General features: G+C 41.3%; 2 protein-coding genes across 3 annotated transcripts in view; one reads left to right on the forward strand and one right to left on the reverse strand.

Annotated features, from left to right (window-relative positions):
• MED12L (mediator complex subunit 12L) overlaps nucleotides 1–26,132 on the reverse strand; it is a 317,527-nt gene that overhangs the window by 104,631 nt on the left and 186,764 nt on the right. The gene's annotated exons all lie outside the window — the stretch shown is intronic.
• GPR87 (G protein-coupled receptor 87) lies at nucleotides 2,337–24,700 on the forward strand. 2 transcript variants are annotated; one of them, XM_059921857.1, is made up of 4 exons: nucleotides 2,337–2,403; nucleotides 2,522–2,592; nucleotides 18,764–18,814; nucleotides 23,580–24,700. In XM_059921857.1, exons 3-4 carry the CDS (start codon nucleotides 18,781–18,783, stop codon nucleotides 24,620–24,622), a joined length of 1,077 nt encoding a protein of 358 aa, XP_059777840.1. In that variant the 5' UTR covers nucleotides 2,337–2,403; nucleotides 2,522–2,592; nucleotides 18,764–18,780; the 3' UTR covers nucleotides 24,623–24,700. The 2 variants fall into 2 exon arrangements, with proteins under 2 accessions (XP_059777840.1, XP_059777841.1); XM_059921858.1 differs by lacking the exons at nucleotides 2,337–2,403; nucleotides 18,764–18,814 and having other exon boundaries at nucleotides 2,469–2,592.

Consider the following 26,132-nt stretch of genomic DNA (forward strand, 5'->3'; position numbering starts at 1 on the left):
ATCGGCATAACATGCTTTAAGACAGATGCATAAAGGCTGCCTCATGTTAACTTTCTCACTACTAGACTTTGCATCGCCAGCCAAAGAGGCTTTTAAATACACAATCCCACTGTGACTAAGGCCAGGAAAAGGCTAGTCCATGCCCAGCCCACCCTCAGGAGGAGAAAAAGAGGGCCACCTACTGCACTGACACCAGCTCCTTCCCTCCTCCTTGTGGAAATCTTAATACAAAACCAACACATAGAAAGTCAAGGTGTATAACCCTGAATTATCAGAACATTTCCCTTCAAATTCAAAACAGAATAGTATATGAAAAATATTATCAGCAGTGACGTAACAAAGGAAAGGTATTTTCTTTAACATAAAAAAAAACAAAAAAACAAAAAAACCGTATTAAGTTAGTTGACAGTGATAGGATGAAGTCAACCCAGGTAACACATGTATTAAAATTTAAGGTAGATAACAGAACTGCCTTTATTCCCTCAACAGGAGCTTGTGAAATATTTGTCCACACAAGCTTCATGCCCACCACTGGAACTGTGGGGTGATAGTCCTCAGAACTTGCAGAGAAGGTCTTTGCCCAACATACTTTTAAGGAAGCTAAACGGGCTGTGCTCCTTTGACTTGATGCTTTTAAGACTGGCAGTTGGTTATTCTGGCAGTTAAAGTTCCCATTTTGAGCAGCACATCATTTACTGTTCATGGATCAGAGTGACAAATGGCAAGAAGTGCAACCCCCAGAAAACAAGTCTCTCAAACTCAGGCCTGCATGGCATAACTTCCCCCCCTCAAGATGCAGGGAACTGGCTTTAAATGTTCAAAGCGAAATCCCTGGAGAAGGAAGTACCAAATGGCACAAAGCACAGTCCAACCTAAATGAAGGATGGTTTAGTAAATATAAGTAAATTTCTTATACGACTGAGCCACTATTAAGTTGGCTAATTTTTGTTCAGAGATTTTCCCTAGGGCTAGCTACTCATCCACAACATACTTAATCCACCCTAAATAGAATGGAATGGAAAACCATTAAATTTTAGTTGTCTGTTTTTGTTTGTTTAGGAAAAGGCAATAGAAGAAACAAACTTTTGATATTCAACTACTGGTATTTAACTACATTTGTTTTTCTGTATAAACACAGGAAAAAAACCCAACTAGTACATATACATTATTTCCTTAAGGCGTAAGTAAACACTAAGTAATACCTATTATTTATTTACTAACTTCAAAAAATGTTCCACCTTAATTATTTTCATTTATCTTTCTCTTCATCCATGATAGTAACAAGTTTTGATTTCATTTGGTGACATTTTCTTCATTTCTTTTACTTGTTTGAATGTCGCATTCAAGAAAATCTTGGAGTCTCTGGGAAATTTTTTAGAAGTTCTAAAATTAATTACAATTAATTACAAATCGGAAAAAGTGATTCGATTATATAAATTTATCATTGTGGGAAGATTTTTTAAAAGAATAAAAGTTGTCTTGGGGCTTCCCTGGTGGCGCAGTGGTTGAGAATCTGCCTGCTAATGCAGGGGACACGGGTTCGAGCCCTGGTCTGGGAGGATCCCACATGCCGCGGAGCAACTAGGCCCGTGAGCCACAACTACTGAGCCTGCGTGTCTGGAGCCTGTGCTCCGCAACAAGAGAGGCCGCGATAGTGAGAGGCCCGCGCACCGCGATGAAGAATGGCCCCCGCTCGCCACAACTGGGGAGAGCCCTCGCGCAGAAACGAAGACCCAACACAGCCATAAATAAATGAATACATAAATAAATAAAATTTAAAAATATATATATATAAAAAAAAAGAATAAAAGTTGTCTTGTGGAATTCAAGAGATTAGGTAAACTCGCCCCCCTAAATAACTTTATTTAAAATATTTTTGTGTAGGTGAAAGCAGGTATATGGAATTCAGCAGATTCTTGAATAAGACAACAGGTTTCCCAAGTTATCAATCACCAGTATAAACACATATTAATTTAAGTCTTTAATATATAGAATAATACCATGAAAGATCTGTCTTTTATAAAAGATATTCTGGTTCCTTTTAATCCAAAAGTTAATTAGCAGGAAGGTTTGTAAATGCATATTTTCTAATTAGCAATAGGGAGTTCCCCTCCCACCCCCCAAAAAACCCTAAACACTGGGTCTGATTTAGCAGGGCCCAACGTTGAGACTTGATGCCTCCCTCCTCCTTAAACAGCCCTCTGGCATTCTGGGTTCCAGCCCTCTGTGTTCCCTTCTGGTGAATCACCATCTGATTCCTGCAGGTTCAGGAAATGTTCTTCCCCAGTCTACAAATCTCACCTATTCTCAGGTGTGAGTCATTTCTATTAGCAAGAGAGCAAGTTGCTCCAGTTGTTCCCGAGCAGGAGAGTTTGAAAGGGTGCCCCAAAGGACAATCTCAAGGTGGGTAGGGGAGCACCTACCTTCTCTGGCAGGGGAAAAAAAAAATGCTTATTTTTTACGCTTTAACAAAAAAACAACTTCCCTGCCAACCTTAGTTTCAAGGTTTATTCTTAATTAGAGTTGAGAAGCCTGTTTCGACTTGAAGACACCCGAATCAGGTGAATGGAGAGCCAGCTACCGCAATGAAAGGTAAATGAAGTTGTTGTTTTTTTAAATTTTCTTAAAAGCCATGGTTGGTAGGACACAGCACTGATTAAGACTATAATTATACCTCTGCTTAAATCTGAGGTCTGAAGAAAAAGTGGGGGTTAGAATGCTAAGTGAATGAGATCCACAAGTTCTCTTTGGGAGGAACCACTTTCTGAAACGAGAGTCATCGTACTTCATGGCACTTCACGGTTTCCAGCTCAGGCAGGCAGGTAATGCAAACCGTGCACTGTGCCTTCAAACGTGGAAACGATATTTTGGAAATCACTTCTACTAAGTGGATTTTTAAATCACATTTGCTCTATTAGTTGAGTAAAATCCAAAGTCCCTTATAATTGTTTCCCAAGACCCCAAACTGAAATTTGTTTCATAACCTTTTATTCACTTTTCTTTTAAAAAGAGATCAAAAGAAAAAAAGATGATTTTCTCTCCTAACTGCCTCATTTTGATAAAAGAATCTCAATCGTTTCATTGTAACACAGAGAACAGGGCAATCCTCTTTCTGATTCCTTAAGAGATCATGTTAAAACATGTCAGGAAAGTCACTGAGAAAACTGCTTAACTAGTGACGAATGGCTTAGGAACAGCTTAGGTCTGGTTCACATTCAAAGGCGTGGGGAAGCTTTTACATCATTGAGGGAATCAAGAAGCCAGCAAGGAGATCTGAACTCTTCTAAGTTATAATAAGGATTTTAAAAGATAGGTGAGCCTAAGGTAGGGTGGCTTTTCGATCTACTAGGTTAAGATTTATCTGCTACGGAATTTTCTATCGTATTCTCAAAGTGAATCTGCTTTCAAGTCAGGTATATTACCATTTTTAACAAGGACTTTCTTTCATAATTCTGATTAGAGACTCCGATTTACTAGCAAAATGAACAACAAAAATTTTGGTTCTATATTGCCAAACAGAGCCAGACACTTTATTTTATACTATTATCTTGTGTATACTGTATTGTTATTTCTGCCAGTTCAAGGTTAACAGTCTTTTCTTCCTTGAAGCTAGGGATCAAGGGGATGTGTTATCTTAGTCCTTCAGCAAAATCCTATCCTAAGACTACTGTTTCCAACACCTATTCAAAAAGTGTTCCAGGTATACGTGGGTTAAGAAGAAGGGGCTGCAGGAGCAGTTAGATTGCTGAATACCATATTTAAGGAAGTAGCCTAGAAAAGAAAAAGTGATTAGTCAGAAAATCCTAACTATTTCATGAAGAGACTGAGCCAAAAATTTCCTGGCTAGAGACAGAATGTTCAGAGGGCTTATTACACTCTGGGATATGGGTGGGAGATGGAAAACGAAATTAGAATGGATGTTTTTATTTAGGTTAGTGGTATCTGTGCCCCCCTTCAGAGTCCGTCTACTTTCCTTCCTTCCTTGGTATCTCAGGGTTTCACTTCCTTTAAGGACAAAAAACATTTCACCCTTAGCCCTGTCCTCTGAAAAAATGCCACAGAAACTTAAGACAGAAGAGACACGAACGGCCATTTGTTCTCTGTACTCCTATAAGCTGAGGAAAAACAAGGAAAACCCATGAAATGCCCTCAGAGCCCAATAAAAGGAATGGTGGTGAAGGCAGGATAGAAGGGAGGTGAAATTTAGGCGAAATCACCTGGGAGCATCCCACAGTCTCCAGGGGGCTGCTGTGACAGGACTTTGGTTTAGAGCAGAAAGCCCAGCCGGGGTTTGGGCGTTGACAATGTCAAAAGTTATGTGCGACTTGAGTCTCTTACTTCCTCAGGAGCTCACTGACGCCTCTCACAGTAAAATGAGGGGATTAGATCGGATGGTTGTCAGAGGCCCCTTGTATGGCTAGATTCCCACGATCCGGGTGACGTGCTGAGGCACTAGGGTTGGTTAACAAGAACCCAAGGCTTGAACCAAATGCAGATGCTGGAGGGGACGCTGTGGAGTCAGTGATGAGGAGGAAGACTGGTCCTCCCCTTTTCTGTCCCAGCAGCTACGTGATGTTACTCAGATCTCAACCTCTTCAGAGGCCCCAGATCCTTCCTCTGCAAGACAGAGATGAAGACAGTCTGCTCCTGCTTCCTCGGGTGGGAAGTTCTGCATTAGCACAAGTGGAAGGGCCAACTGCAGTTCCTATAGCTGTTGACTATCTGAAGTAGACAGGAGAGAGCAGAGGCAACCAAGACCCTGCGGTTTAAAACTAGATGAGATGAACCACATGGAAAACATCACGGTGAACAAGAAACGAGAGGCAAACCTTCTGCTTCAGGCCACTGATTAAAGCCAAGCCCCTATCCAACCTGACAACAATTTCCAAACTTTCTAACCTCCTCATACATGGGCAGAACAGAACATTTATTCTTCATCGTGTACGTAATTAGCACATCTTAACTTTCATTGACATTCTTATTATCCAAATGTGAAAAACCTTACACTAAAAATGCATTTGAAGGAGAGCACTGATAAAGTTTCACCTGGTATAAGCCATCACATTAAGTCATACGTATCAGTGATTCCATAATTTCTCTTATAAGGCAATTTCTAATAATAATTTCCAACATTTTGGAAGAAGGTAACTCCTTAAATGACTTTTTCTAATGTATTAGATAGAACTCGTACGACACAAACTGTCCTTCTAAACCTTATTATTGAAACAACAATCACTAACATGCACTGATACCTTAATATATGTCCAAGACTACTTCACATTTTAACATAGATTATTTTTTTAGAAAACCTCACACAACCTGAAGACATATACTGCTGTTACCTCCGTGTTACAGCTGAGGAAACTGAGGCTTAAGTGGTATGCAAGTAAGCAGCAGAGCTCTGACCTTGAACCATGTCTGTCTGCAGTCAACCATGCTCTCAGTCACTACTTTTTAGTGTTCTAAGCAAACTCGGTATTTGCTATTTGGGAACTCTTTTTTTTCGTCAGTAACTTAACAGGTAAAATTGTACTGATTTGTGATTTATTTACTGTACTACTTGACTGAAGTAGATAAGTGGCTGTCTTGGGCACATCATGCCCTACAATCAAGTTGGAGCTACTTGATTACCTAGTCCGCCCAAAGGAGAGACATCAGATTATAATCAACACATGAACCCCCCAAGGCTGCGCAGAAGTAGGAGCAAAAGAATAGTTAAGAGCCCAGCACTTGGACCGACCTGTGTTCAAATCCAGGTTGTGCCCTCACCAGGTGTGCTAGCCTGGGTGAGCTCCAGCAGCACATGTCTGCTGAAGGAGCCTCTGCAAGCCTTAGTTTCTTCATTTGAAAAATGGGCATACTATTCTTACTACCACTCAGGAAGCATCTATACAGTGAGCTTTTCCAAGATGCCAAGCTCCAATAAAAGATCTATAAGGCTTGGATGACATAATACTGTGGTAATACCTCATTCAATCCTCAAATCAATCCTATATGAGTGTTTTACAGAAGAGGAAACTGAAGCAGAGTGGGGTTAGATGACCTGCCTCAGTAAGTGGCAGATCTGCAATTTGATTCCAATGTCTTTTTGATCAATTAAAATTTATCTTAATAATTTAGAACAGTCCTAGGCACAAAATAATATTAGCATTTGCTGAACCCATACTCTTATTAACTTTGTTGTTGTTGTTGTTATTGTGACTAGCAAGACAGAAACACAGACTTTTCAGCTACCAGAGGAGGGTTTGCCTGTAGTCTGGACATGCTCTCAGGTTAGAGATATTACTGGCTCTCAAACTGTCTTCTGAAACTCCACTTTTCCAAGTCCCTGAGTCTAAAGAGAACCCTTTGCTAAAAATATCAAGATTCTGGCTGCTTCCAAAGTGGAAGCCAGTATAATAGGGGGCTGCAGAAACAAAATATTCTAAGGTCCCTGCACTAAAGGAGCTTATGATCTAGTTGAAGAAAGAAAAATCATAACAGAAAAACACTTGGGCTGTTAGTACTCAGCTGTGTGGCTCTCGGGCTGAGAGCTGACAGAAGAGACCCAAGAAAATAATTCATGGACATGAGTTGCCTCAAGATTCCAGGCATTTTAGGGCCTGCCACACTCCTTTTGGGGTGAAAGACCTGCCTGTCCAAACCTGTCCTTCCTCATAACTGCCAAACTCAAAGGTTAGACATGAACCTGAAAACAAATCATCAATGAGCTTCTCAAAGCTCATTGCAAATTAGATAAACTGACTAAAGGACAAGTTGGATAAGCTGCAAAATTAATTGTTTACTGGTTGTATTTATAAAGAGGCCGGTCCTTCGTATCGTGACTGGGTACCTGCGGCTACTCATGGCACACGGTAACATGCAAGCCTCAAATAATAACAGCTACGTTACTTTTTGGTTGTTTCAACCAAGCATGTTAAAGTCCTGGAAAATGAAAACTTTAAACAAAGTCTCGCACTGTGTCAAAATTGTCTATGTAGAACCCGTATGATACATAGCAATATGAATAAATAAAAGAACAGTGGATGCCGTCAAAAAGGTAACTACTGTATCAATGTATCAGTGATCAATGTAATTATGATCACTGTTCAACAGATATTACGGTTTCATCTCTTCAACGTCAATATTCTCTTTTCCCTTTAGCCCGAAACATTCTAATTTCCTGTTGCAAAGACGAAACAAAATATCTGTGTATATTTTGTTTCACACAGTGCCTACAGCCACCAGTACAGCAATGAAAAGGGGCGACCGCATGGAGATAGCAGCTCAAAGCTCAGTCGAAGCCATCCTACGGAGGCAGATGGTAGAACATTCTTTTACCACATTGCTGTTTCTTCATAAATAATCTAGCAGAATCTGTCTGCCCCCTTCTCCCCAGTATACCTGATTCCAATTACCAAAATTTCCCAAGTGCTAGACATATTAAGTTGGACCATATGAAAATGCCATCTATAAAAACATTTCCATTTCAGTTCAACCTAATGCATCAGCATCAAGGAAGAAGAAACCTTAGAGCTTTTGAGAAAGTATTCATCCCAAAGTAAATGCAATGCCATTAAGTTCTAAAATCCTATAATGAACTCTCTTGTCTTACAAGCTCATCAATTTCAGGTGAAAAGGAAAATATTAAGTGAGGGGGAAATTACTAAAAATGAGGGGCAGGTTTGGAGCTGGCACTGGGTAACAAGGCTCTAGGTCCCCCAGGGTACTGGTAGAAACCCCTTGGAGAGCCCTGGGGCAGCCCCACCATGAAGTCAGATGTCACAAACTGTAACCCACAAACAAGCTTTATTTGGTCTGTTTTAATAAAATTAAGCCAGAATTTTTTTTTAATTTAAATTTTTAAAATTCATGCAATTTTATATAAAAATCCATTTTTTATAGTCTCATGGCAGGTGACCCACACACCTGCATGGCAACAACCCAGAGCCTGGGAGTGGGGCAACACTCCCCAGTTCACCGCAGCCCCCAGGCTTCCTGATCATTTGTCCTAACACTGAAGCTGTTAGCTGTATTTTATTGGCCTGATGGTGCTGCTGATTATTTCTTCTTCTACCTGGTTCACTTTCCTCACTGACATTAGATTTGGGGCTCTATTTGAATTTGCAATCTGTCGCTTTAGTCCCCTCACTTCACAGTGAGCTGTTTAGAAACATCAGAGGACCAGTGTTTCATCAGCTTTTCTCCTGGTCTTTGGCCGTGCCTTACATGAGATCACCTGCCAATTCCTATTCTCTCCGCCCTTCCTGGGTTGTACTGTTTCACTTCGTTCATAAAGAAAAAAAGATAATTAATGCCAGTGAAGTTGACAGCAGGAACTACTTTAAAGAAAATGTTATATATGTTATGTATGTGGGTGTATATGTATTCACACACACACACACACACACACACACACACACACATTATACAAAATAAATTATCTGTGATGCCAGATTCTTTTACTACATCGGGGTGGGGGTGGGGTGGGGGGATTTATTTATTTATAAATTGAAGTATTGTTGATTTACAATGTTTCAGGTGTATAGCAAAGTCATTCGGTTAGAGACAGACATTTTTTTCAGATTCTTTTCCGTTATAGGCTATTGTAAGATATTGAATATAGTTCCCTGTGCTACACAGTAGGTCCTTGTTGTTTATCTATTTTATATATAGCACTGTGCATCTGTTAATCCCCAAAATTCCTATTTCTTGTTTTTATGAGAGGAAAAAAATGAGACACAGTGAGGGTTTGATGCCGATAAAAACTGTACAATATCCACTAGCATTCAAGACCTCACTAAAGAATCTTTACCATTGATGGTAGGGGTTGAAACTGAAGGAAGACTTGTCTCTTAGGTACCTGTCTTAATTCATTAATTTAAATTAAAAGCATTGCAGTGTCGTTAAACTGTGATGCGAAAAATTAGGGTAGCTAACTTGATACCCAATTCTATTGAGAGCGGCCTTGAGGACACCTACCCACTCATCCACAACCCAGATAACCATAGTGATGACCTTATTAGAATGGTGACCATGACAACCACCATCATCACCGAGAAGAATAATTACGACCCTTAATTATAATGCTTAAGCCATGGAATGACCCTTCAAAAACAAGGAACAACATCTCCATAAGCCTGTGAAAAGTACTCTCCTTTCTTAATAGGTTGGTAAATGGTAATCAAACACCTAAAGACTTTACCTGGGGTCTTAGATTCTGAGAAATTTTTTTAAGGGACCAGAAGTCACTTGAAATGCATTTGGGTTAGAACATATTCATTCAAAACCACTACTCTGGCTATTGGGACTGTAGCCCGTAACCTCTCTGACCAGCTAACTCTGTATTAATAGTCCAGAATTTCACTGTGTATACATTAGACTTTCCCTAAACAGAACATAAAAATATACATTTCAATTATGGAAATGATAAAATTTGACTATATGAGTAATAAGATTTTTATTATTAAGCAGAAAAAATATTTGCCATGAATTACATTGCTGTAGCACTTACAATATGAAATGGACTTGCACATATTATCTCTCCAGATTCTCACAGTGCCTTTGGGAGCCAGGCCGGGTATTTATTATTTTCCTCATTTCACAGACAGGCAAGCTCAAGCTCCGAGAGCTAAAATGCTTTGCCCAGGGTCAGAGTCAAAGGCTCAGTCAAAAACGTAACACCTGCCGATTGCACTGAGGTCCAGGACACCATCCAGGCTACTTCTGAGGTGCCACTGATCAAGCCAAGTAGCACGGCAGAGAGGCAGCCTGTTCTGGGGCCACAAAAACTGGAGCTCATCTCCTGGCTTTGCTTCTCACTGTCTGTGTGACGTTGGGCAAGTTGTTGAAGCTCGCTGAGGCTCCTGACCTGCACAATGACCAGGTCTGGGGTAAGGTTATAAGGAACCAACCATTAGACACAAACCTTGCCTTCAAGGGGTTTGCAACCCAGTTCACACCACCCTCCCACCCTCCCCTCCTCCCTCCCTACATCAATCAGTGAGTGAGTGAGTGAGTAACTAAGTAAGTAATCAGAGGTCACCCAGAAAAAAAAAAAGTTAAATCTAAATGTGAACCAAAATATGCTTAATTGTAAGCTACAGATGTCAAGCATAACTTTGCAAAGAGAACTTGAGGGTAGTACCTGAAAAACCAGAATGCAGGCTGTGTGCTTTGCATTCCAACACCTTTGGATCACTGACTCCAAGCCTGCATTAATGAAGTGCCTTATGAATACAGTGACCTAATTCTATCACAGAAAGAAGTCAATTATACCCGGTGAGGTAACTTGTTTCTTTCCCAAGGCCTTCAAGCAGAGCTATATCTTAGCAGCATTGGAAGACACACACACACACACACACACACACACACACACTCTCTCACTCTCTCTCACTCACTCTCTCTCTCTCTCACGCTTAAATTGGGAAAGATTCTTACGTTACAGGTGATTCCAACACCTGTAACACTACGTCTCTCCACTGAACTTTACATCTCTCCACTGAACTTTAGGGACTACAGCAGTATTCCCATATGCTCTACTGGCTTAGTATAGCTTTTCTACAAGAAAGTGACCCCTCTCCACCCTCCCGCCAAAAAAAAAAAACCCCTCAGATCTGAAATTCTTGCAGTTCCAGATGTGAGCTTCTTAAGAACACGTTGAAAAGTGGAGGACAAATAAGAGAGATAATTATACTACAACTCTGTCATTTGAGAACCACCATCACCAAATCATCAGTCCAAAAAATCATAAGCAGCAAGCTCTACGGAGCTTGCTCTAGGGAGCAAGCATTTAACTGGCATTTATCTTTCAAATCTTGACCAGAAAGGCAATAATGAATGAGGCCCCGGGAAGCCGGGGAGAATTAAGGATCGCATGGCCTGCTGCGCACGCCGGCCGGCTCTGCCTGCGGAGGGAGGCCCCCAGCCCGGCACAGCAGCTGCCCGCCCGTGTGGAGACCTAGCCCGGGAACGGTGAGAACAAAGCTGTGTGCCCATCGCAGCAGGTCGGGAGCCCCGGGTGCTGATGCTTCCCCGGTCTTCCCGCTGCCCTTCCAGGGTACAGCGGAGGTTTGTGCATCCAGTGCACCTGCGTTCAACCAAGCCTCTGCTCCACCGTTAATAAACCTTTCCTTCCTTGAGACACAGAATCTCCACTTTTCCAACCATAAAAGCAGTTTAACAATACGACCAGTTAGGGTTTTCACTTAAAGGCCTCGGCAGAGGGCTGGGCACAGAGAAAAGTTCAACTGTGACAATTAATTAATTCTCGGGTGTGCACTGAACAACAAGATCTCCTGCCACTATTCTTTCTGGGTTGCTAAGAGGTACCAGGAAAGTCATTTTTTGAAGAATGCTAAGTGTTGGTCACTGAAGCAAGAAAAATCAGGAGTTGGTAGAGAGGGGGAAGAGGAAGAAAGGCATGTTTATAGTCAACGTAGAACATTTGATGAGCCATATAGGTCAAATGTCGTCATAGAAGATTAAATGATAAACGCACCAGGAGTTGCAAAATCAAGCATCTACAGGATCTGGCGAGCAATGCTCCCGAGTGAGGAGGCCCAGGGACGTCAGCAGAGAATGCCGTGAGCTGCTGACCCAGACAGCATACTCTCCAAAGGGAAGAGGCCGCTAACACTGCTGGATTGTTCACGCTCACTGTGGGCAGATCTTCTTCTTCAAGATAGGATCCGAATCTGGATTCTTAAGTGAAATTTCCTGCTGTCTTCCACATGGTTCAGGCCAAGCCAAACTACGTCTCCAGTTTAGAAGATCAGCAGTTCCTTCACGAGCTTGACAGGGAAAACGAATCCCACCGCTGCCCTATCCTCGCCTTCCCGTTTCCGGCCCTCCGATATCAACCCCAGAACTGCTCTGCATGTGGACTCCAGGGCAGGATAATGGGAAAAACTGCAGATACGGTTTCAGCCAGATCTGATGGGAATCCTGATCCTACCCATTACTGCCTGTGTGAGTCAGGGCAAGTTAATTAACATGTCTAAACCTCAGATCTTCCCAGCTGGGGAAGAAAATGGGAATAAAACACACCTAGGGCACGGGCTGCTATGAGGGTTGCAGGAGAAATCAAGCACCAAGTTCAAGGCCTAAGACAAAGGAGACACTGAGGACATGTTCATCCTTTTCTACCATTTCATTTCACTCATTTAGAAAGCCAGCTTACAACTAACAACATCGCAACACAGTTAATAGTCAAAGGATCATATCAGTGGTTGGCTGGAAAAAACCTAGAAGGTCTCCTCTAAGCATCGACGCCGTCTAACCTCAGGAATGGCTGTGAAACCCAGGACTGCCACAGACATCACATTCTTGGGAGGTTTATGTCAGCTCTCAGCTAGGGGACCAGCAGGTGGCATGACAGGGCCCCTGCCCATCAGTGAGGTCCTGGACCCAAGCCCATGACTACAGCTGAAGCAATGCTGATTGCAACACCCTGCAGGTGCTGGGACGCGCAGAGTATGCACAGTGGCTCTGCTGTAAACTGCACGGGGGACCCGGGAGCTTCGGTGCTGCTGCTGAAGAAAGAGCAGGCAGATGAGGCTCAGAGGCAACTGGAACGAAGCTCTCGGAGCAAAAAGATCAAATGAGTCCTCACGGGGCGGCTGAAACCACAAGCCACGCAACAGTTCTCAGGTGGTGAGAAATGGGTTTCACCCCGTGTCTAACCCATCAATCATTAAATGCATTCTACTGTGTACCTACGACATGCAACAGGGGCTTGTAAGACTTAGCCCATACCCTGCACAGCTGTGCCAGATGCTTCACAAACATCCTCACTTCAACCTCACCCCATAATGGATATATCATCACACCCACTGTACACATGAGGAGATGGAGGCTGAGAAAGCTGAAAGGCAACAGAGCTGGGGTCGGCACCACACTGCCACCGTACTCGGCTAGGGGTAGGAGCAAGGGTTTTTTTGTTTGGTTGGTTTTTGTTTTGTTTTTTTTTAAGCCAAGTGAGGAAAATATTTAAAAATGTAAGACATGAAATGAGAAGCTTAGCAGAATCTTCCATCAGTACTGTATCTACCTCTATCCCCCACCCTCTCTCTCTTTTTCCCATGGTAAGCATAGTGTTTTGTTCTTTTTTTTTTTTTTGGAAAGAGTTGTCTGAAATCATTCCCTTACTTCCTCACCTCACAAGTATTACCCAACCCTCTGTCATCAGTCCTCTGCTCTGCCCCTACTTCCCCCCCTCCCCAGCCCCTGTACTCAGGCAGCACGACATATGCAGCCCCGGCAAAGACCAACAATGACCTCTCTGTTACTAAATCCCATCCAATGGCGCTTGGCTGTCCTAGGTCTCTTGACTTCCCTGCAGGATAAAACTAGTTACAATTTCTCATTTCGTAAACTCCCATCTTGGTTCACAGGACATTAATCTTTTCCGATAATCCTTCCAATTCTCTGAGCACTCCTTCAGGCACTTCATTTTCCCGAGAATTGCTCCTTAAAAACTTCGAAGTCAGCCTTCTCCTATTCTCACTCTACTGGGCAGGTTCATCCTGGGCAACCTCAGCCACTCCCATCGCTTTTTCTATCACAGATCTTCTGTTGATCTTAAATGTACCTCACCAGCCAGGAGCACTTCCCCAGGCTCCAGACCTCTGTCTTCAATTCCTTAGTAGGCATCTCCACATGGATGCTACATGGGCATCCTGAAATCAACAAATCGAAATCTGAACTCCACCCATTCTTTCATGTGCTCCTCCTCTCATGGGCCCTAACATCAGTGCAAGAGACCGACATCCACTGCCAAATACTGGGAGGACACAACACTCCTCTTCCCTTTGCACCAACATCAGTCAGCCACTCACTGCTCAATATGCCTCAAATCTGTCACATCTCTCCACCACTCAAGGCCATCATCATCTCCCCAGCAGACTACTGCACGTTACCTTGGGCTGTGCTCAGCATTTCCACGTGCTCCTTTCCCATCAGACCTTCAGCAAACCTGCCACAACCCAGGCATCGAAGCTGCCATGGAACCTCCCTGATCCCTGCTTCCCGTCATCAGGGGACACCTCTACCTCTGGATTTCTATAACATCCCAACCTCTCACTCTGTATTTTGTGGTCTGTTTACGTCTGGATCCTCAAGTAGATTCTAAATTCCTTAAGGGCAGAAACTTAGCCTCCTTTACCCTCTTTTTAATCCCAGAGCATGGAACATGAGTAGACTTTGAGAAAATGACCTCACAGAAAAGGTCAGATTCTGGTTGACACTGAAGGGGAGGTAGAGATTCCCAAGGTAGGGAAAGAGGGGGAGAAAGGAGGTCATGCAGGAGCAGGAATGGGTATGAAGAAAAATCAGGGGCTAAATACAAGGCATGCCCCTGAGAGGCAACAGTTAGGTTAACGGAGAGAATTCCTGATCAGACGAAAATGATCTTGAATTTCATGTAGGCAAGGATTAATGGAAATAACACAAGCAAAACACTACGTTCACAAAGCACATAATTTACAATCATATATTCTAATTTAACCTCATAATGATTCTATAGAGTAGGTATTATTGTCATCTGATTCAGAGGATTAATTATGGGACAAGAAGGTTTTTCCCAAAGTTGAGTGCCAACTTTTAATTATCAGAACCCAGCATCTTTTGGCTTCCACACTCCATGATCTCCAACAGTAAAAAAATAACTCCTTATATTTCATTAGTAATTGTAATTCAAGAAGTTCCCTGTCTTATCATACTCAGGGTTAGAGAACATGATGACATGGGTAATTTAGAAAGAAGAATCTAGCAACAAGAAGCAGGACACCTTCAAGAGGAGAGAAGCAAGAAGCAGGAAGACCAGAGAGGAGGTCACTACAGGGCCACACATGCTACTAGGAGGGCCTGGATCTGGAAGATGACTGGGAGTAGCAAGGTGAGGACAGAAACAAAGGAATGACATTGTAACAGAAGAAGTAGAAAGACTAGATAAGTGACTGACTAGATGGGGGCAAGGAAGAAAGAAAGATCCAATCCAGTACTGAGGTCTTAAACTCTCTCGACTAAGAGATGAACCAAATATTCATAAACAGGGATGAAAGGAAAATGATTTGTGCCAAAGAAAGGAAAGACTTAATAAAGTTTAGAAATGCTGAGTTTGAGGAACACAGACAGACGACACACTCCAACGTACACAGTGGACTGAAGTCTGGGGAAGGGAAGATTGTAGAAGAGAGGTGATGGCCGACCATCCAAGGAGGCATGAACACTCATGAGAAAAAGAAAATGAAAAAATGAGGAGCCGTGGCCTAAATTAGGGGAAGCATTTCATCTAGAGAAGCTAGCATAAGAGACGAAGGAGGCAAGAGGATACTCTCGTAAGCCAGTTGAGGAGAATAAAACATCTCATTTCCCAAACCTGGAAAACAAATTGGACTCCAGAAAAATCCAAATATCATGTCTGAACTAATTAAAACCCAACTCTCTCATATAGTTTCAATAGGAATTAAGAAAATGGGAGTATGGATGCCCCCAAAGTACAAATAATCACCCACAGCCAGGGTCTCTGGATTTTGAACCAAATTCTAAAAGAAGAAACTCATAAATGAATCATCCAGATCACTAAGCAGTGCCCCTCACCTACTTCAAGGGGTGGAAACTCTTGCTAAACGTATTTTGCATTTCACTATCTTCTTCAAGAGGTGATAGGGAATGTGCTTATTAGGTACTTTTCCCTGGCCTTGAAAACTCATCCATTATTGCACGGTGAGTTGCTAGCTTGTATCTATTCCTTTCCTTTTCTGTATACTCTTTGTTCCTTTTTAACTTCATTCAAATATAATTTACATACCATAATTTTCATCCATTTTAAATGTACAATTCAATGAGTTTTAATTAATTTATAGAGCTGTGCAACCATCATCATAATCCAGTTTTTATCACCCTAATAAAACCCCTCATACCCATACAGTTAGTCTCCACTTCCACCCCTAGCCCTAATCTACTTTCCACCACTATAGATTTGCCTCTTCTAGACATTTCATCTCAATGGTATTTTGCATCTGGCTTCTTTCCCTAGCAAAACGTTTCTGAATTCATCCATATTATAGGTGTATTTCACTCCTTTTTATTGCTGAGTGGTATTCCATTATGTGACTTTACTACCTTTGGTTTATCCATTCATCAGTTGACATTTGGGTTGATTCAACTCTTCACTATTATGAATAATGCTACTAAAAACTTATGTGCTACTTGCATATAAGTCTTTGCATAGGTCTATGTTTCCATTTCTCTTGAGTAGATACCTATGAGTGGAATTGTTGGGTCATAAGATAAATTTAGGTTTAACTTTTTAAGAAACTACCAAACTGTTTTCAAAGTGGTTGTATGATTTTAAATTCCCACCAGCGGTGTACAAGGGTTCCTATCTCTCCATATCCTCGGTGACATTTCTAATTGTCTTTTTTATTTATAGCCATTCTGGTTGATGTGAAATAGTATCTCACTGCGGTTTTTATTTGAATTCCCCTAATGACTAATGATATTGAGCATTTTTTCATGTGCTTTTGGTAAAATGTCTATACAAATCTTTAGACCACTTTTTAGTTGGGCTGTTTTCTCCTTATTAGGAAGTTGTAAAAGTTCTCTGTATGTTCTGAATTTAATCCTTCATCAGAAACATGATATGCAAATATTTTCTCCCAGCCTCTGTTCCGTGTCCTCCTTCATGGCTGTCTGCTATCTCTTACTGCTGCTGTGGCTCACCCACTTCTAGACACTGCTTTTCCTCCAGTGTGGATAAGCCATATTGGATTTCTTGTTATCAAGTAAGGTATAAGTGAAGCCAAAAAGATGGAAAACCACATAACTTGCCCACAGAGGAACAGAAAATTAGAGATGTCTTTCATGTAAACTCCTTGAAATGTTTCCATGAGAAGTTGGATTCAAGAGAAGAAGGTTTGCTGAAATCCAAGGGTCATTATTATGAAGTTTAGAAAACTGCCTCAATCCCAGTAAACTTTAATAAGTGAAAAAAAAAAAAAGTAGGGTTTTACCTCCTTGCCTTACTTTAAAAACACTGCAACACTGGCACTCAAAAAGGCGGGAGTCTAAGAGCCCTAATCATTGTCTATGATCCATTAACCAATGGATACCTTTTGACCACCCACTATATACCACCTACCCTAGCGATTCAAGGTGAGAGGCATGGGCAGGGCTTCTAAACTCTCAAAAGAGATGATTGGTGGATGGGAGGATATCACTGAAAATCCGGACACCACTTTTTCCATCTACTACCAAATCCAGCACCTGAACTTCACGTGTTACTAGGGAGCAGGAGAGAAGGACAAAGTAACAGAGAAAGAAACATGTGCCTCTCCACTTGCAGCCCAATTCTTAAATATACCTTTGCCTCCAAAGTGCTCTCTCCCTGCTGACTCAGCAGATGCAACTGCTTATGCAACCAGAAGATTGCCTTGTATTTGGAGGGGACGAGCTCACTTGGGGGCTCTCTGCAGCTGTGTGGTATAGAAGCAATATTAGTGAGGGGACACGAAGGTCTCACATGGTCTCATTTCATGAGAAACAGTGTGACTTCCCTAAGGGGAACCGCTCCCGAAACACATCTGACTTCAGCAACACACTTATGAAAACAGTTCCCAGGATTTCTTCTCTCTTTGATCAACACCTGAGGGAAGTCAGAAAACAGGGACTAGACACAGAGAAGGCTGCTCAAGGAGAACCGGGGGGGAACCGTCCTACAGCATTCAAAGCAACGTCACGTGCACATGTGGTCTCAGGTAATCCTGATAAAAAGGTTGTGAGGAATCTGAAGCTCAGAAAAGTTAGGGTACTTAGCCAAGATCACACACCAGTCACTGAAAGCTAATCTAATTATTCACTCCTAGCCAAACTTTGAGGTTGGATGGAATACAGTTATCACAGAGAAATACAGGGACTTACAAGACAAACGTTCAAATGATAATAAATTCTTAATGGGAACCTGTGTTTGAGGAACACATAGAAGCCCGCATAAATCTGAGTCCTGATAGGGATTTTTTTAGGGCCTTCAGTCCGAAATTCCAAAAAGGTCAGGTGACGATGAAGGTCACACAGCTGGTTAGTGTAAAGCCAAAACTAGAACCCTAGAGATCACAGGAAGGATTGGATGCTGAATGTATTTGAGCTTATAAAACACTCTTTACATATATCAGTGCTAGATCTCTTAATTTATATACAATTGGAGATTGTTAAAAAGTCTCATCATACATGTATGTAAGTACAGGTGCTGAGGTGAGGGGCTGGGGCGTGTAGAATGAGGCAGAAGCAGGATGGCAAGGCATAGGTTAATATGTCCTGAGAACATTCTTGGACCTAGGTTCTGACAGGCGCCTTACGGACTATGTCACATTATCCTTATCACAATCCTGTTGTATGATTGCTATTATTCTCATTTCAGAGATGAGGACACTGAGTCACAGAGATGTTAAGTAACTTTCCCAGGGCCACACAGTGGCATTCGGATGGAGAGAGCATACACAGAAACGGTCCATGCTTCCTGGCACACTGAAAGAGCACAGAAAAACAGACAATTCTTATGTGGCACAGGTGTTCCTATCCAAAGAATGAGCCTTTTCTGAATCGTGGGGATATCTTTTTTTTTTCTTTTTTTAAAAGTAAAGATCGAAACACGGTGTGTTCAAATTCCTGCCTAACTGTTTCTCTACCCCCGACCCTGGCCCCCAGAAATCAAACCAGGAATAACCTAGCTGAGCCCTGCCTCAATCGTCCCCAAGTGTTTCCTGACACGTATTTTTGTTTACAGTCCCTCAGAACTAAAGAATGGGGCTCAACTTGACACTTGCAAAATTACCAGGTAAGCTGTAGGGAAAAATGCAAAGAAAATCTTACTTGATCAATAACTGTTATTTACACTATGTGGCAATTTAGGGGTTTTAGCGGTCACCAACCAACTAACAAAATAAACCAGCATTCATCCTTGCCTTTCATTAAATGTAAAACAGCAAACATGCAGGGTGGCATCCCTGAGAGAAATTTAACTTGCCGTCACTTTGTTTTTAAGCTTTGTTTCATCTAGAGACCATCTCTAAAAGAACAAGAAAGATTAAACTAATAATTGGGGAAGTTTTTCATACCCAAACTAAAGTACATATTACTTTTCAGATGTAACAGTCTAGATCAAGGTTCACTGAGATTCCCCAAGAGGTCAAGACAACATCTACCTACACTACTGGGTAGCTAGAAAATGATCATGCAAGGGCAGCTGTGCCAGGGGAGTGACACCCTGTAATTTGCGTGACTTCGGTATTTCATTCCCACCTGGCAGGTAGAGCAGTGATATATCGTTGATATTTTCACACTTTGTGCCAAAGTGTGACATGCCCCAACGAGCAACAATGCAGCTTCACCAAAAGCCAAAGGACCAAGATTCTTCAATACATATCATTCAGAATGTGACTGCTATTAATGAGACACAAGTCAAGAGAGTGAACATCTACTAAGTACTAGATACTGTGCTTGAAATGTATGCAGAGCATTTAACTCTGAGAAGATCCAGCAAAATGGCCGCTATTTATTCCATGTTACAAAGTCCTGAAGTGACTGAACCAGCATTGTCAAAGAGGACTGTCTGCAGTGCCCTCTATCTGCCCTGTCCAATACAGGAGCCACATGTGGCTAATGCAACATCTGGCTACAAAGCCCATGCGTTTCTCCAGCACACACAGGCGTACACACAATCCCCCTTGCACACAAACACAGGCAGCCACAGACGCAACACACATACCACAAAACCACTCTCACAAACACACTGGCACAAAATGATGATTTGCTGTGGAACCACTGTTCTTATGTCATTGCCTCTGCTAATTTAATTTAAAAGGAGATGGAGGAGGGGGAGCAGAGGGGAGAATAAGAAAGGGATTTTTACCCTCAATCATCACTGTAATCAAGCTCTGCACTAAACAAACCAGGAATAACATCCTGGGAGACAAGGAGTGTGTGAGCTGTGAGAAAACAGCCTTTACACTGTAAAAACAGCTTCTACTTTTTCTTAATTGAATCACCAAACTACTTGTCATTAAAAATGTTCCCTAACCTGGCCAAGCTCTTTACTGACAGCAAAGAACAACATGATAAAACCGCCTGGGGAAAGAAAGCCACTCACTTTTAACGGTCTTTGTTCTTGAGTGGGAACATTGCAGAGAAACGCTTCTGGACATAGCCACAGGCTTTGGAAAAACTGGGGCAATGATACAGAAGAGAAGAAAGGCTGACAGGAAAGAATATACCACAGACTTAATTCTAAAAAAAAAAAAAAAAAAAAAAATCTATGTCACACAGAACTCTCTATATTAAGTTCTGAACCTTCCAGAGCAACCCACAGATGGCTATTCCTGCTTCTCAGGAACCATTTTTCTCTCTACTACCATATTATTGCATAGGATAACCCGTAACAGGCTGTAACCACTAATTTGTTTAAGCTGCCTCATAAATGTAGAATTTGTAAATTAAGTAATAAACAAGCCCAAGCCTATTCCATTGAATTAAGAAGTCCTATATTCTAGAACGTTAATCCCATACATAAACTAAAGAAGTAAAACTGTGAGGTGACATGATCAGTAGACTGTCTCAAAGCCACGAAACGGTTCAATAATCACTGTGGGACAAGGTTACTCGTACCTGATATTATTTATGACTCAGAGTATCTTTAAGGACTATTTCTGACATGCTGATTTAAGACTGTGTTTGATAATAAACATAACTGATCAGTAAATCATCATTTAGTAAGAGTGCTTGTTCCTACAATTAAAACTTTAAAGTATATCACAAACAGACACAAAATCCCTACCCAACCCTGAGAAGTACGGGTCCTTCCGTTCCACAATGGATAAGCACAGCAGATCCAGGGAGCCAACACTAAGGGTGGAAATACTCCATGCCTATTATGCTAGGGTTCGTGAACCATTCTACTTGCATTTACAATGGTTTTGAAAATCATTCCTTAGTAATTGTTACAAGGTATAACCAGTGTTCCAGGAGATGATGTAGCTGCCCCTTTTCAGGCTGGGTCCCTCAGCTAGACCACTTATCCTGATTAAAAGTTACCTGTCCTGTCTCTACTTGCCTTAGGGTTCTATTCTGGGTTAGACGAAAGTAACTGCTAATAGTTTAACTGGGGAAATTAAGTCAAGCAGGTATCTTAACCCAGGTAAAGCTGCACATCTTAAGAAGCTTCTAAGGTCATGGATGCTGATGTAGATCTGGTGGAACAAAAGCTGCCAAGCCTGAGACACTTCATTAAGTCAAAATAGGCTTGAACGATACTGTTCCAAGACAATATTTGAAACTGGCAACAGTAGTACAGACGGCAGCTGAATCAGGCATTTTAAACTTGTAAAGCTTAATAATACTGTGGGTCTCATCATTAACAGGCTAGTCCAGGTATAAATTACCAGCCTGTGTAAGGACGTTTAAGCCAGGGAAACCAGTTTTTAAAAACACCTGTAGCAGAGAATAAAAGGGAAAGAATCAGAAAGAAGACAAGGTTACTCGGGAAGAGCCTACACTTAAATTTCAGGCAGCAATTTAAGAACCTGTTTTTGGATTATAATCATCAAAACTATCTTCCTTGGCTCACTTCTTCAAAGAAGGGAAACAAAATATATACTTTGCTGCCTGTCATGTAGGGAAATGAGGGCTAAATTCATGCTGTTAGCTCTAAAACAAAATCATTCCAAAACATAATTGTAATTATAGTAAACATTATTAGTGAGACGTGAAAATTCAGAAATGACCTTCCTTGTAAACTTACATCCAAACAGTTCATTTGTAAATTGTTAGTTCCAGTTTAAAAAAAAAAAAAGACAAAACATAACTGGATGGCCAAGAGATTTATGGGGGGGGGGGGGGGGGGGTTGCCCAGAGGGACTGCTGACAGCTATTCAGGTCTGACCTCTGTGGAAGAGAGAGGGGAGCAAGGAGGCGGAGTAGGAAGATTCAGACTTCAGTGTAGTTTGAAGGAAGTTTTGACCAGACTGATGAAAAGTCCTCCAGCCAAAGTCACTCGTCAGAAAAACCCCTACTGTCCCAGGAACAGGCTTGTCTTAGTATCATGTGCTCAGTTACTGGCTGGGAGCAGTCCGTGGGAAGCGTGGCATCAGCAAGAAAACAGTGCTGGGTTCAGAACACTGAGCTGGAGTTGCCCATCAATTACACTCCCTGCAGTAGGAGATCTGAGAGGCCCGTTCTCATGGCTGTCATGCAAATCCAATGTTCATAAACCATTTCACTGATTATATGATACAGTGGTATGGTACAGGTCTTCAACAACATGAACTCAAAATTCCAAAATAGCAAAAGGTTTAAAATCTTCATATTCTCAGCACAATAGGTATAATCTAGACTTGTAAATTAAAATAGGTACCAGACTGCAATTATTTTTAATAACTGTCCTCCTTGATAATGAATTTAAATATCAATGACAATCGTTCCTTTTTACTTCTCTTCCTAACACTGGTCCCTAAAGTTTTTTTTTTTTTAAAGTTATACAATTTTTATTTATTTATTTATGGCTGTGTTGGGTCTTCGTTTCTGTGCGAGGGCTTTCTCTAGTTGCGGCGAGCGGGGGCCACTCTTCATCGCGGTGCACGGGCCTCTCACTATCACGGCCTCTCTTGTTGCGGAGCACAGGCTCCAGACACGCAGGCTCAGTAATTGTGGCTCACGGGCCCAGTTGCTCCGCGGCATGTGGGATCTTCCCAGACCAGGGCTCGAACCCGTGTCCCCTGCATTGGCAGGCAGATTCTCAACCACTGCGCCACCAGGGAAGCCCCCCTAAAGTTTCTTAAGTATTATAAAAAAAAAAAGTCACGGGCAAAAAATTCAAAATGATCTGCTAGTTTTACTCTTTCCCAATTCTTGATGATTAAATAGCTTAAAACTAAGAGAGAGAAAAAGGTATTTCAAAGAGCCTGCCAAAGACTGCACTAAAAGAATAACCACATGCTACCATTCTGTTATATAAAATTCTAATTTTCTGCTCCCAAATTTTGTTGATTCTATTTGTAAGGATATCAAACACTGAATTAAAAATCTAATCAAGGTAATTTTCACTGGTATATTTATTTTCATTTTCAAACAGTTAGCATAGAGAACCAGAAATTCACATTTTACTCAAGGGACTTGGGGGTGGGGGATTTAGGGGTGAGGTCACCAGTTCTTTTTTTTTTTTAATTTTTTTTGTCTGTTTATTAAAGTATAGTTGATTTACAATGTTAGTTTCTGGTGTACAGCAAAGTGATTCAGTTATATATATATATATATATATATATATACACACACACACACACACATATTCTTTTTCATATTCTTTTCCATTATGGTTTATTACAGGAAATTGAGTATAGTTCGCTGCACCATACAGTAGGACCTCGTTGTGTGAGGACACCAATTCTTTAGGCACTCAAAATATTCACAGTGCAATAAATTGAGTCTTTAAATTACTAAAGACATTTTTTAACTAGCCCGAAACGGCAACAGTTCAGCCTGTGAGGAAGCCCAGCAGTCTGTAGGGCATGCATGCAAAACACTGAAGTGATGTCTCCCCGCTTCTCCTACAGATAATGAGCTGCACGGTCCAGGGAATCACACCCCGAGTAACACAAGCGATGGACCCGGAAAGAACACCACCATTAACAACGAATTTGACACTGTCATCTTGCCTGGGCTTTACCTCGTTATATTTGTGGCAAGCATCTTGCTGAATGGTCTAGCAGTGTGGATCTTCTTCCACATTAGGAATAAAACCAGCTTCATATTTTATCTCAAGAACATAGTGGTTGCTGACCTCATAATGACGCTGACATTTCCATTTCGAATAGTCCACGATGCAGGATTTGGACCTTGGTACTTCAAGTTTATCCTCTGCAGATACACTTCGGTTTTATTTTACGCCAACATGTACACTTCCATCGTGTTTCTTGGGCTGATAAGCATTGATCGCTACCTGAAGGTGGTAAAGCCATTTGGCGACTCTCGCATGTACAGCATAACCTTTACAAAGATTTTATCTCTTGGTGTCTGGGTGTTCATGGCTGTTCTGTCCTTGCCAAACATCATTCTAACAAATGGTCAACCAACTAGGGAAAATATTCATGAGTGCATGAAACTTAAGAGTCCTTTGGGAGTGAAATGGCATAAGGCCATCATTTATGTCAATAGCTGCTTGTTTGTGGTTGTGCTGGTGATGCTGATAGGATGTTACATAGCCATATCCAGGTACATCCACAAATCCAGCAGGCAATTCATAAGCCAGTCAAGCCGAAAGCGAAAACATAACCAGAGCATTAGAGTGGTCGTGGCTGTGTTTTTCACCTGTTTTCTACCCTATCACTTGTGCAGGATTCCTTTTACTTTTAGTCACTTGGACAGACTTTTAGATGAATCGGCACACAAAATCCTATATTACGCCAAAGAAATGACACTTTTCTTGTCTGCATGCAACGTGTGCCTGGATCCAATAATTTACTTTTTTATGTGTCGCTCATTTTCAAGAAGACTGTTCAAGAAATCAAATATCAGAACAAGGAGTGAAAGCATCCGATCACTGCAAAGTGTCAGAAGATCAGAGGTCCGCATATACTATGATTATACTGATGTGTAGGAGTTAAAGGCCACGAGGCCTTCTCTTGTTTGTTGAAGTCAATATGTACAAAGTGTAAATAAATTTGTCTTTTGATTACCCTCGCTTGAGCCCATCGAAATATGGATGAAAAGAGAACTGAAATGATATGAAATTGGGGTATAATTTGGAACTGAGAAAAACATTACGGCATACCAAAAAAGTGAAATTAACAAGAGGTGGTGTGTCGCTGAGTGGCAGGGATCATGGCTCAAGGTTGAAGGAGCAGATTACAGGTGCAGAAAAGGCCACAGCAATGCCAGCGCACTGCAGGAAATGCTTCCAGGAAATGCTGGTGCTCTGAAGCCACTTCTGAGAGAAGAGGAAGTAGAGAGAACTCTATCTAACCTTGATCCCTAAGATTTGGGAAAGAAAATGCTGTTTTCAACACAGCTCATTCACTGCAGATGTAACTGAGTAAATATGGATTGCTAGGTCTTTCTGTCATTGTATCTATGGCCCATACACAACCTTTAGCCATTATCCCCTGTCTGTGTTTATTTATGTCTTATGCACATGAGAAAAACTTGCACAGTGCAGGGGGTAGGCAAGAAAGTTCAACTGTGTTTTTTTAAACAACGCATTTGAAAGACTTAAGTCAATTAACTGATTTTAAACTTAGGTTATTTCAGAGAAAAAAAAAAGTGTGACAACAAAAAAAAAAGAGTATTAAGACAAGTAGATTTTGGATAAAACACTCTGAACTTATGTTTGCCATTATTATACCCTATGCTGCATTTGAATCCTCATGTACTAAGGGTAGGGAAGAGAATGTGAAGGCTTGGTTAATAATCAAGTATATATAGTTTATTCAAAAGCCACTTAATAGTCCTTATTTTAGAAAAACTAGAGTTTTAAAATAGTCTTCCTTTTGAGCTATATCCCATCATTAATAGGGATATCATTCGTTTAAAAGTAACACCTTCAGTTGAAGAACGGAGATCAATAAATCAAGTCAAAAAAGATTGAGTAGCTTTTAAAATCTTAGAATAGTTTCTCCTTCGACATAAACCTTTGAGCCTTCATTCTTTTTCAAAGCCTTCAGCTGCTTGACCACTGACTAGATGCCTGATTTGTTCCTAACACTCAACAAGGAACCAAGGGGAGCATTAAAAGAACAGGAGTGAAGGCATGTTTGCTGAGGAAAAGGGAACATTACCGGTTAACGGAGACAAAGCAGACATACACATGCAAAACAGTACAATATTTTCTTTAGACTCCTGTAAACGATCTGCGAACTTCTAAAAAGCTAAAGTGAGAAAAAAGAAGTCAAATATCCCACTCAAAAGTGATATTACCCACTTCCCTGTGTGTGTGTGTGTGTATTCTGTTAAAGGCATGTTCACCTTAGAACCTAAAAACTAAGAACCTACCATCTTTAATAGCATCAAATGGCTCCATTTGGTGCTCTGAAATTTACCAAACCCCAGACTTCATTTAATCCTCTAAAATTCAGGCCTCAGTCTAAGAGGTCCTTAAAATATTTCAATTC

The sequence above is a fragment of the Balaenoptera ricei genome, chromosome 4 (genome assembly GCF_028023285.1).
Source record: "Balaenoptera ricei isolate mBalRic1 chromosome 4, mBalRic1.hap2, whole genome shotgun sequence".
NCBI lineage: Eukaryota > Metazoa > Chordata > Mammalia > Artiodactyla > Balaenopteridae > Balaenoptera > Balaenoptera ricei.